At 46.4% G+C, this 11850-nt stretch overlaps 1 protein-coding gene across 1 annotated transcript; it reads right to left on the bottom strand.

The window, feature by feature from the left end:
* Window position 1: 1 nt before the first annotated feature.
* LOC120227886 (28S ribosomal protein S36, mitochondrial-like) lies at window positions 2-327 on the bottom strand (the record flags this gene model as incomplete). The annotated part of the gene is made up of 1 exon (XM_039225921.1): window positions 2-327. A coding segment is annotated over exon 1 (285 nt), but the record flags the coding sequence as incomplete, so codon positions are not given.
* Between the last annotated feature and the right edge of the window lie 11523 nt (window positions 328-11850).

Raw genomic sequence — 11850 nt, 5'->3', positions numbered from 1 at the left:
ATTCAATTTCTTCTTGAGACACAAGCTTCCTTCTGTATTTCTGAGGTAATGTTTTTATAATTTCTGCAGTGTCTGGTGGACCCTGATGCATCAGCAAATCTGGTGATTTACTTCCCTTAGAATGCTGTGAAATTGAAGAAGAGTGAGATGGTAGTCTTGCTGATCTCAAAACTTCTGATACATTGGGTTTAGGATTGTCTCTTCTGTCAGGGAACCTTATTAATGGAGTATGTGGCTTGACTACCTGAACGACCCTGCTGGCAGACGCCATCTTGCTGCCCATCATGACCCCGAGATGGGGAGGCTTCCGGGTCGCTTGCTAGCTGCAGAGATTCTCTCCTTCTATTTTGAATGACAGCCTTGCTGGATAGAGGATTCTTGGCTGCATATTTTTACTGTTCATCACATTGAAGATCTCCTGCCATTCCTTTCTGGCCTGCCACGTTTCAGTAGATAGGTCTGTCACCACTCCGATAGGTTTCCCTTTGTATATTAGAGCCCTTTTCTCCCTAACTGCTTTCAAAATTCTCTCTTTGTCCTTGTATTTTGCCATTTTTACTATAATATGCCATGGAGAAGATTGATTCAAGTTATGTCTGAGGGGAGTTCTCTGAGCCTCTTGTATTTCAACATTTACTTCCTTCCCCAGGTCGGGGAAGTTCTCTGCTATAATTTGTTCAGGACTCCTTCAGCACCTTTCCCTTTCTCTTCCTCTTCTGGGATTCCTATGATACAGATATTGTTGCATTTGACCGTATCGCTGAGCTCTCGAACTCTTCTTTAATGTTCCTGGATCAGTTTGTCTCTTTTTTTTTGTCAGTTTTTTGTTTTTCTATAATGGTGTCTTGTAAACCACTTATTCTCCTTTCTGCCTCTTCAATCCGTGCATTGGAGGCCTCTAATTTATTATGTATCTCATTTATCAATTCTTCATACCTATTTTTATTTTCCATTCTGTCTGTAGCCATAGTTTCTTTGATGTCCCCTAAATTTTTTTTCAAGCCCAGCTATTAATTTTACCATTATTATTCTAAAATCTTGTTCAGTAATGCTGCTTATATCTGTTTTGAGCAGTTCATTAGCTGTCATTTCTTCTTGGAGTTTCTTTGCAGGAGAGCTCTTTCGTTTCGTCATTTTAGTTAGTTTTCCGGCTCTTGTTGGCTTTAAAGACCTGTTATGCTCTCTGTACCTCTGAGTGCTCTTGTATCCAAGAAGACTCTTTGACTGCCCAGGGCCTATCCTTTCAGAGAGTGTTTTTTGAATGGTATCTCTTGTCTCTCTTGTTGGGACCTTGGTTATTTTATTTTTCTATTCGTAGTGATATTTGGGACTCTCCACCTTGTGTACTCTGGCTTGTTTCTTGAGGTAGCCCTGGAAAAGAAAACAGACAGACAAACACACAGGGAGCAGGAGCACACAAACGCACAGGTTAATTCAACTAACATGCAAAGCGAGAGGGAAAATGAAAAAGTTAAGAGAAAAGACAGAGGTGGGAGGTCAAATAATAGAGAGTATAAAATACATAAAAGGGTCAAAAAGGAGAAAAGAAAAGGAAAAAAGAAGAAAACCAATGGACAAAGAACGGTTTAAAGCATATAGCCAGATTTCCCAGCTACAGTTAAATAGCCGTGTGTATGCAGTGCTGGTTGAAGAGCATAGAGAAAGAGAGAGTAGACAGGGCAGGAATGAGGCAAAATTGGAAATAGAAGGAACAGGCAGAAGGGATACGAAGCTTTTTGCAAAGAGCTAAAGGGTAGAATATGGTTGGATAGGTGAGAGAAGGAGGCTGGTATTATCCAGAGAAACTATATAGTCTAATTAGTCCTGAGAGAAAGAGATGAAAATGTCAGTAGGTGTAGAATTTACATCTACAGAATGGACTCGTTGTGATTGTTTAAGCAAGCCGGTGACCAGAGTTAATCAGGTCAGTGTTCTGGGGAAAAAAGAGACAAAAGAGAAAGAAGAAGAAGAAAAAAAGGGAGGAGCGCAGCTCTCAAGTAGGGATGGGCGTTTGTGATCCAATGCCTCAGGTGGGAGCTCTGCCTTGACGGTTGTGGGGAGGAGAGTGACAGTGCTCCAGTCCCTTCTTGAACCAAGCGCTGCACCTCACTCTTTTGGGCCTGTAAACTCCCTGTACTGGGGCGCAGCCAAAGTTGGTTGCACTCTTCAACTCTGGCCAGTCCCAGTCTCCAAATCCCAGTCTGCGCACCCCGCTGAAAGTGCCTTAGACACAACTTACCAGGCAATCCCCTCGGGGCAATTCCAGGCCTCCTGCCTGGCTCTGGGGGCGGAGTCAGAATTGCTGCTTCCTTCTCTGGGTCGGGCTGGAGAGCATGGGTGGGGGCTTGCCTGCCCTGTGCGCGCAGCCCCCTGGAGTGAGGAAAACGAGGTTCCTCTATGGCTTGTCACCCGAAACACGAACTCACAGGCAAACTTCCCAGTTTTTAGCTCTTTGCCTTCCCTCTAGAGTTCCAGCCAGTCAGGAGTGCGGATGCTGGGTGTCTGCGCGCAGCTCTTCCAGGGGCCCAAGCCAGCCAGGAGGACAATGGCGGCAGGCGCGCCGCTACTCTAGAAGTCCGGCCAGCCAGGAGCAAGCACAAAGGAGCAGTCTGTGTGCTCAGTCCCTCCGGGACCAGTTGGAGCGAGGGGACCCGGCGTGCAGGTATTTGGCAAGTACGGTCTTTCTATGCCCCGAGCAGAGGTTTTTCCCCTGAGCGGAGGTTATTCTGTTTCGGACTCTCTCTTTTTCCCCTCTCACTCCCCGTAGAGGGGGATTGCCTCCGCCCCTGGAATCTCTGATCCCGGCCCAATTTTATCTTCCCCAGTTCGCACTCACGTTAGAAGGCTTTCTCAGTGGATTCTGTGTCATTTTTCTCCCAATCTCTCAGGTTTTGTAAGGTTTCCAATGGCTTCAGATCTTTTCCATGTGATGTATGGGCGCGAGTGCAAGTATGGAGCTCCTTACTTCTCCGCCATCTTGCCCCTCCCCTGATTTAAATTATTTTTAATGTTTATTCATTTTTGAGAGACAGTGTGAGTGAGGGAGACGCAAAGAGAGAGGGAGACACAGAATATGAAGCAGGCTCCAGGCTCTTAGCTGTCAGTACAGAGCTGGACACAAGGCTCAAACCCACAGTGTGTGAGATCATGACCTGAACTGAAGTCAGAAGCTCAATTGACTGAGCCACCCAGGTGCCCCTAAATTGGTGTGATTTCAATGGTTTCTTTTTGGTTTATGGTCCTCACCTCCTCACTGGTCAAATTACTTCCCAGGGACATGACACCAATCACATGGAGAATAAGGGCATCATAACACAGTCTCATCTCCCCCATCATGTCTGTTATCATTGTCATATATTGGGTTGTTTTTTTTTTTTTTCATTTAAACAGTTGAGGATTTTCTACAGATAACCATAAAAATGTGTTTATATTGGGGCGCCTGGGTGGCTCAGTCGGTTAAGCGTCTGACTTCACCTCAGGTCATGATCTCACAGTTCGTGGGTTCGAGCCCCGCTTCTGGCTCTGTGCTGACAGCTAGCTCAGAGCCTGGAGCCTGCTTCGGATCCTGTGTCTCCCTGTCTCTGACCCTCCCCTTCTCACACTGTGTGTCTCTCTGTCAGAAATAAATAATACATAAAAAAGATGTGTTTATCCTTATCCATGTACTTAGGAAATCTGATACTTTATCACTTTCCCTCTGTCTGTCTTTCCTTCTGTCCAAGGGGTGTCCTTTACTGTTGCTTTGCTGAGGGTGTGTGAGTAATCAGTTCTGTGAAGTTTGCAGTCTGAAAAAGGTTTAGTTTATCTTACCTTTTCAATGACGTTTTCTATGGGTAAAGGCCAACGTTGAAAGAAATTTTCTTAGGATTGTGAAGACATTACTCCCCTGTTCACTTGCTTACACGGCTGTAATGAGAAATAAGCTGGTTCCTCTGTAGGGAATGTGTCCTCTCTGACTGTGAGAGTGTCTGTATCACTCGTTTGTAGTAATTTTATCACAATGTGTTCTATGCTGTCTCTCATGTTCCCTGTGCCTGAGCTTTATTGAGTTTCTTATATGTATTAGTGTATGAATTTCACCAAATTTGAAGGGATTTTTGCTATGATTCTTCAGTTATGTTTTCGGCACTAGCTGGTCTCTAGCTTCTCACATTTTCTTTTTTTTTAATTTTTCAATTTTTTAAAAAAAAATTATTTCTGAGAGAGAGGGAGAGAGAGACAGCATGAGAAGCAGAGGGTCAGAGAGAGAGGGAGATACAGAATCTGAAATAGGCTCCAGGCTCTGAGCTAGTTGTCAGCACAGAGCCTGACACAGGGCTCGAACCTACAAACTCTGAGATCATGACCTGAGCCAAAGTCGGACGCTTAACTGACTGAGCCACCAAGGTGCCCCTCTTTTCCACAATTTCTAAGTCGCACAAATTTAAGGATGAGGGAAGTTGTCCTACACATGTTAAGGTTTTATTGACTTTTTGTAGCTTTTCCCCTCTGTTATTCATTTTGAATACTTTTTATTGCTATGACATCAAGTTCACTGATCTCATTTTGTACCATATAATCTGTTGCTAACCTCATCCAATGTTTGGATTTATTTTGTTTTTCCTATGTCAGATCATGTTGTTTCTGTTAGGGAAGTTGTAAAAGTTTTGGTCCTTGATAAATGACCTCTATATGTTCTTATAACTGGTTGAGTCATATACACACCCACAGAAACAAATGAACTATATTTATAATCACTGTGCATATTATCTGCTGATCTACCTTCTTCAGGGCTGCCTGGAGAGTAGGGTGGGGACCTCAGATCTGGGGACTTAGCTAGACCCACTCATTGCTTTGTGCACAGGCCCCCTGGTGCTGGAGGAGAGTGTAACACAGATGGGGAGGGGGTTTGTTTCTCACTTTCCATCTGCCTGTGTCACTATGAGCACTATCACTATCCCACACCTGACAGTAATATTCAGTCTCGTTGTCAGCCCGGGCCCTGCTGATGGTCAGGGTGGCTGTGTTCCTCGAGTTGATGTCTGAGAATCTGTTAGGGATCCTTGGGGGCCTTTTGCTATTCTCATAGATAATCAGCATAGGGGCTTGGCCTGGCGTCTGCTGGTACCAGTAGCATTTTAACCTTCAATGTTGTTTCCCCCAGGTGATCCTGGCTGTCTGTGACAGACTCACAAACACTGAAGGTGGCTGAGTCAGCACATAGGAGGCCACAGAACCTGCAATAGAGAAAAGGAAAGGTGGTTTTCCAAACTAGGTCTCATCCTCAGGAGTACCCCACATGCCTGGCCTGAGTTCCAGGGATTCTCTGGGTTTCCAATTTCCCAAGTCTCATCATCTCAGCTCCTCATGCTTATGGGCCTAGCTAGTGGATGGAGCCTTTGAACAAAGGAGACCATTGTTATATTTCTCCAGGCAGGTGCAGTGCCTCAGGATCACAAGGCCAGTGGACACTTGAGGGAATGTCACTCTCCATCCCCCAGCCCCTCATCCTGTAGCAGGGGCATGGTCATCTTTACCAATAGGCAGCCCCTTGCTTAGCTCAGAGTCAGGTCCTGGATTGTCCCAGATCCCTAGGGTTGCAGTGAATGTGAGCCTGTGGACAGCACCTGTGCAGTGAACTTAGAGGCCAAGAAGAGAGGACCAGGCCATGATGGAAGTGAATGATCTTGTTCCTTAATTCTCAGGCCTCAAGGCTGGCAAGACTTACTCCAGGTCTCTTTTATCCCTTGCTAGAGAGACATGGTGGACATGCAAATCAGCCAAAGCTCAGAGGCTGCTGATGAGGAACTCTGTTGCTTGAGAGAAGGGCCAGAGAGTGGAGGGATGGCCCTGAAGACTTACCTTCACCTTGGGATTCTGCTTCACCTGCTGATCCCATAGTCTGGGGTCCACAACTCTGTTCTTCCCCATGTCCTGTCCACCCTCCTGGGCTGACCTGTCCTGGCTGAGCTCAGAAGTGGAATTTGTCTGCATTTTCTGAACTCATGATAACATGTTTACTCTACAGACACTATAGGAAGCTTAAGTCAGTGGAGTTGCTAAGCCATATCTCTGCTGGGGAACACCAGAACCTAAATAAAATTCCTCCCTTGGCAAGTAAGTACACATGAAATTTTAAGGAGCCATTGATGTGCTGTAGGTGTCTGACCATGGGGAGGGGGGTCTTCTGGGGCAGGTCATAGCCTCAGTATCCACAAGGTGCACTCAATGTCAAGGACAGGTACAATACTTGAGCAAGGTGTGGCAGTGACCAAGTTTACCAGAAATGAGGTGAGTGGAAAAGCATGAATCACTGAACTGTGTTAGAGACAGAGGCAAATCTACAAGATCTATTTCTGAGAGACATGGCAACAAAATTTTACATCAGAGTCCAAGGTGATCCAGTAGAAACCTACACCTTTTCCCTCAGGTCTCAAGTCTTGATAGCTAACCGTTTCTGCATGTTAGAACGCCCCTCACCTCAGGTGCTTTGTCAGGTGATCTCTGCTGCCCCCTGGTGGCCAATCCACACTGACTATGGGAGGTTCAGGGAACTCCTTTGTCCGGGTAATGAAAAACCCACAGCTCAGAACCTGATTCTCTAATTTCTTGACTTCTGGCTCCAGAGGAAGAATTTCTCTTCTCTACAAGGTCCCTGTCAACCTCAAGACCAGGAAGGAGGAGATCAGATTATCCATGAAAATGAGAGCAGGCTCATCTGATGAAGAGAAGGTAAAGCCCATCTGAGGTATCACTGCTCATATCTCTGGGCACATGGGTAGTCATGGGTGTAGTTCTTGGGCTTGGCAGTAGGGACACAGGACCCAGCAACAGCTCCTTACTGGTGCTGGCTGCTGGTGCATAAAATAGGGTGGTGGACACTTATGGGGACGAGCACTGAGTGTTATGTGGAGACTAATTTGACAATAAACTATTTGTAAAAATAATAAATAAAATAATTAATTAATTAATTAATTAAACAAAAAAAAATAGGGTGGTGGTCCCTACGCTCCAAAGACACACAGAACACTCATCCAAAAAACATTTATTGAGACCTATTTTGGTCTGGCACATTCATCCTGGGAAAATGATTGTGAACAAGACACAGCTCTTTCTCAGAGTTTCCTTCTTGTGGCTGGAGCAGCAGAGTGGTTACAGTTGCTCTGTTGACACAGCAGAGTCTCCAACCCCTTCTACCTGTATCTTATCTTCATATTCATTTAGAATATAGTGATGAACGTGTGTGTACATATATACTTATGTGTATCTTCTGTGTGTGTATTTAGCTGTGTGTGTGTGTGTGTTCCAGGGATTCTAGACTCTGATTTGAGTCCACAAATCATGCTTGATGGAATTCTTTGTTTGGTCGGAGCCATGTAGTTCCATTTTATCACCAATGACAATGTGGATGCAATAACCATAATGAAATGCCTGCAGGACCTATGGCAGCAGGTGTGCAGACAGTAAGAAGGGGGATCAGGAGAAGGGTCCAGGCTTGGAGGAGATGCCTGAGAGCTCTGCCTCCTGAGACCCAACAACAGGGCTGGACTCCCCCAGGCGTTTTTATCCTTCAAGGGCAGAGCCTGCTCAGGTGGAAAGCAGACTAGCTCTCATTGGCTCTCTAACAATTCCACTGGAGGTTTTGACAGAATCAGGATGGAATCAGAAAAACAGAAAGTAGGGCTCCTACCCCAAGTTCCCATAATCAGTGCCACAAACAACTCTCCAGGTGCCTGTTACTGTTTTAGGGCCTCCACAGAAGGTGCTGCCAAAGCTCTGCCCTGTGACATCATCACTGGTTCAACCTTTATTCAAGCCTCTGTCTCTCTGTCCTTTTTCTTTTTTCTTTTTTTTTAATGTTTTATTTATTTCTGAGAGACAGAGAGAGAAAGAGAGAGAGCAAGAGAGCGTGAGGAGGGGAAGGTCCGAGAGAGAGGGAGACACAGAATCTGAAACAGGGTCCAGGCTCTGAGCTGACTGTCAGCACAGAGCCCGACGCAGGGCTCGAACCCATGAACCGTGAGATCATGACCTGAGCCGAAGTCGGGTGCTTAACTGACTGAGCCACCCAGGTGCCCCTGTCTCCCTCTGTCCTGTCCAGTGTCATTACAGACAGATCCAGCTCTGCCTAGGGGGCAATAAACCCTTTATTCTGGGAAGAGTCTCCTACGATAGCTCAGTGTCTATCACATGGTTCTTATTCTGGTCCATGTCTCTAGGGTTTGCTTTCTCAGCTGACATCAGAAGGTCCACCAAGGGCCCTGAGACTGTTAGTATTGGTAGAAATGAAAGTCACAGAGACAGGCGCCAGGTTCTGCAGTAATGTTCTACACAGTTGGATATTGAAGCTTCTGTCAGTGTCCCTGACCTGGTCTCCTTTTCAGTGCTTGGGCATGGGGCCTAGGGTGTGTCCTGGGGTATGCAGTGGGGAGAGTCATGGTGCAGGGAGGACAGAGAAAGAAGAGAGCATGGCATTGAGGGGCAGGAAAGATGAGGGAGAGAGAAGGGGCTGCCCTGACAGAAGGAGAGGGGTCTGGACATGGTGGTAGTGGTGCTGGACCAGCAACGGGCTGGTCATCTCTCCCCAGAGCTTGGTGCAACATGGGCAACTGTTCTCTGGGATGTCCTGTCCCCGCTATCTGCAACCTATCCAGCCACTGTTTCTGGATGACCCCACATCATCATTCCTTCACATAGGCAGGAGGTCCTGTAGGTATGGCCTCCAGACACTACATCTCCAGTCCCTGCCCGTGGAGATCTGTGTCTTCTTTCCGGAATTTCATAAACTTATTTATTTTCATTTTGTCCCTCAAGGAATGTTTGTTGGATCTGAGACCTGAGACCACCTGTGTCCAGTTGATTATTAGATCTAGAAATCCTTGCCTAGAAGGATAAGGATGTAAATAATCACTCAGATCACTGGGAAAAGGCACTAGGAGCTAAACAGTTTGCTCCCCTGGGCAAACATTCTCATCTGAGTAAGCAGCCAGCTCATTAAACAAAAGTTTACTGATTGAGACTGGTTTGATTATTGCCCCATTGAGAAGGTCCATCAGTCCTATGCTGTCATGTCACAGAAGTGATCCATGTCAGGATGCTCTGTCCTCAAAAGATCTGCCTCATACCTCTCATGTGCACATTTGAAACCCTGCACACACTCGTCTCACCCGCCTGAGACATTACTGAGACTCTGCCCAGTTGTTTTTCCTCAAGCACTAACTGGCTGTGTGGGAAGAAGAGATTTGGGGTGATCTTTTGGCAACTGGCACCTGCCCGTCAACATGTTTGTTCAGGTTGCCATGGAGAAGACAGCCCAAACAGGACTGAGAACTGGCTCCATCACTTGGGAAGTGAGGGCAGAGCCAGTCTCTGTGTGGAAGGCTCTGTCTCACTGGGTGTGACCAGGGGGAGCTGTGTGAGCCAGGCTGGGAGAGCAGGTTTGGGACCCCTTCACCTGTGTGTGTCACTATGAGTCACTGAAAACTGCTCCCATTGCCATGGTAGGTGGCAGAGTGGCGGTGAGCTTTGTCCTGGACCCAGGCCTCACGTATGGTCAGGATGGCAGTGTTCCCTGAGTTGGAGCCTGAAATCAGTTAGGGATCCCTGAGGGAAGGTTGCTGTAATGATAGATAGTCTGCAGGGACGTCTATCATGGCTTCTGCTGTTACCAGAGAACATGTTTACTTCCCATGCTGTTCCCCCACATGATTCTGGCTATCTCTCTCAGTGTTACTGGCAATGAAGGGGTTGAGTCAGCTTGTGGGAGGCCATGAGGCCTGCAAGAGAGTAAAGGAGAGGTGGGCTTCCAGATATGGTCCAATCTGCAGGATTGCCTGCCTGGCCTGTGCTCCAGGGACTCTCTGCAAACCCCAGGTTTGCCCCCCTCTCATCAATCTCATTCCCAGAATCTCATGGGCCTGACTGGTCTATGGGGACTTTAAACAAATGAGAAACAGGCCTTTTCTTAGGTAGAGGCAGGCTCTCTGGGCTCACACAGAACCAGTAAGTGCAATGGAGGGTGTTACCCCTCTAGCCCCACATCCTACAGTAGGGTCATGAGCATCCTGCCTCACATGCTGAGCTCAGAGTCTGGGCCAGGCTTATCCCATGGCCCTGAGCTGAGATTGGTGTGACCCCGGGTGCAGTGCTGGGAGCCGCACCAGCCTCACTGGATGACAGTCACAGCGAGGAAATGGCAGCATTTGCACAGCTCCTTCCAATGAGATTCGAAACTGGTATCTCCTTCTGCCACTATTGGCTCATGCTGGAAATGAGCCTGCTGGTGGTATTAACCAGGCCTCACAGTATTCCAAATCAGACTGATATTCCCCACATAGATACCTCATAAGGAAAAGCATATTCCTGCCTCTTCAAATGACATTTTAGATGAAAGCACTGTGGATGATTGTCAAAAGGCTCTTCCTATGGGCCTTGTAGATCCAAGACTTAGATAATAAAAGGGGTTAAGAACACTAGAGTTACAATTGAGACTGGCCCTGAGACAAAGAGCCTAATTTAGATTTAAGGAACAGATAAGGGTGGAAGTTAAGTTAATACTCACACCTTTTGTAACTGGTGATGTATAGCAGTCCCTTCACTAAGGCCTACTTTCCACAAACACCCTCCCTTACACTGGCATCTAGGATGAGGATAGATAAGAGTAGCTAAAACATAACCCGAAAACAAAGGCTGACACATTTAGGGCCTCCATGGAGTTCAAATATGTATGAGTACAAATATGTTCTACAACTTAGAACAAATATATATGTCATCCTGTTTTTCACTAAGAACATTCTGTTATTTCCTTAGTTGTATGATTTACTTAACCTCACTATCATTGAAGTAATTCTGCAAGAAAACTTTCGAAAAACCGGTTTTGGAAACTTTCAAAGCATCTTATCACAAAGAGTTTTCCATTTTTGTAAAACTTCCTTTTTCTGATGCCATGTTATCGTTTGACCTATAAATAAAGGCATCAAAACCGACAGTGCAGAGATGCCTGCCTGATGATCAGAAAGAATCTCGGGGCTCTCTCATTCTTGCCAACACCGTCCGTCCTTCAGGGACCCCTGGACTGGCTGGATCAGGTCTCCAGCAGTGCAGCACCTGTGTAGTGACCAAGGAGGCTGGGGAGGAAAGGGGTCCAGAACATGGTGGAGGTGCCCTGATTCTGCTCCCGAAGCCCAAAACTGGGTGGGATTCTCTCCTGGCCTCTTGTCCTTTCCTGAGGACACCTGGAGGTTATACATCAGCCACCTCAGTGGCTGCTACTGAGGATCTTTGTGGTTAAAGAGAAGAGCTCAACCCCAATGCACTCAGAGAGGAGGGGGTGGCCTGTGCAGAACACCCTGATTTCAGAGGATTCTGCCTCACCCTCTGGTATCATAGTCTGGGCCTGTCATTTGCAGCCCAGTTTGTGTTCCGGTATCAGTCCTGGGCTGGCCTGACCATTGAGAACTCAGAGGTGGAGTTTACCTTTATTTCCTGAACAGCCTCTCTGGGAAACACTATGGTGCTCACACAGATGCAGGTCCTACCCCAGGTCACAGCTCATAGGCCACAGAGATTTAAAAAAATCCTCCTCTATCAAAAGCACATGGATTTTCCAATGGCATCATGGGGCTGTAATATCTGCTCTTGGCCATGAGCTTCTGTGCAGGTCATAGGTGCTGTGCTTCATTTTGTAGTCAGGAGTAGGAAGAGGTCAGAAGCAAAAAAAAAAAAAAAAATGTTGCCATATAAAAGAATGACAGGGGGTTTCAAAGTTTAGTAGGTCTTCAAGGGAATACTTGTCATAATTAAGTTGTCTTCAGTTCCTCAGAAAAATATGTAATAAGCATCTTAGTTTATTAATTTAGTTGAAATTAGTTT

The sequence above is a fragment of the Hyaena hyaena genome, unplaced genomic scaffold (genome assembly GCF_003009895.1).
Source record: "Hyaena hyaena isolate Hyena2069 unplaced genomic scaffold, ASM300989v1 scaffold_19, whole genome shotgun sequence".
Taxonomy (NCBI): domain Eukaryota; kingdom Metazoa; phylum Chordata; class Mammalia; order Carnivora; family Hyaenidae; genus Hyaena; species Hyaena hyaena.
Note: the sequence above shows the minus strand (reverse complement) of the source record. Positions and strands in the feature narration are given on the sequence as shown.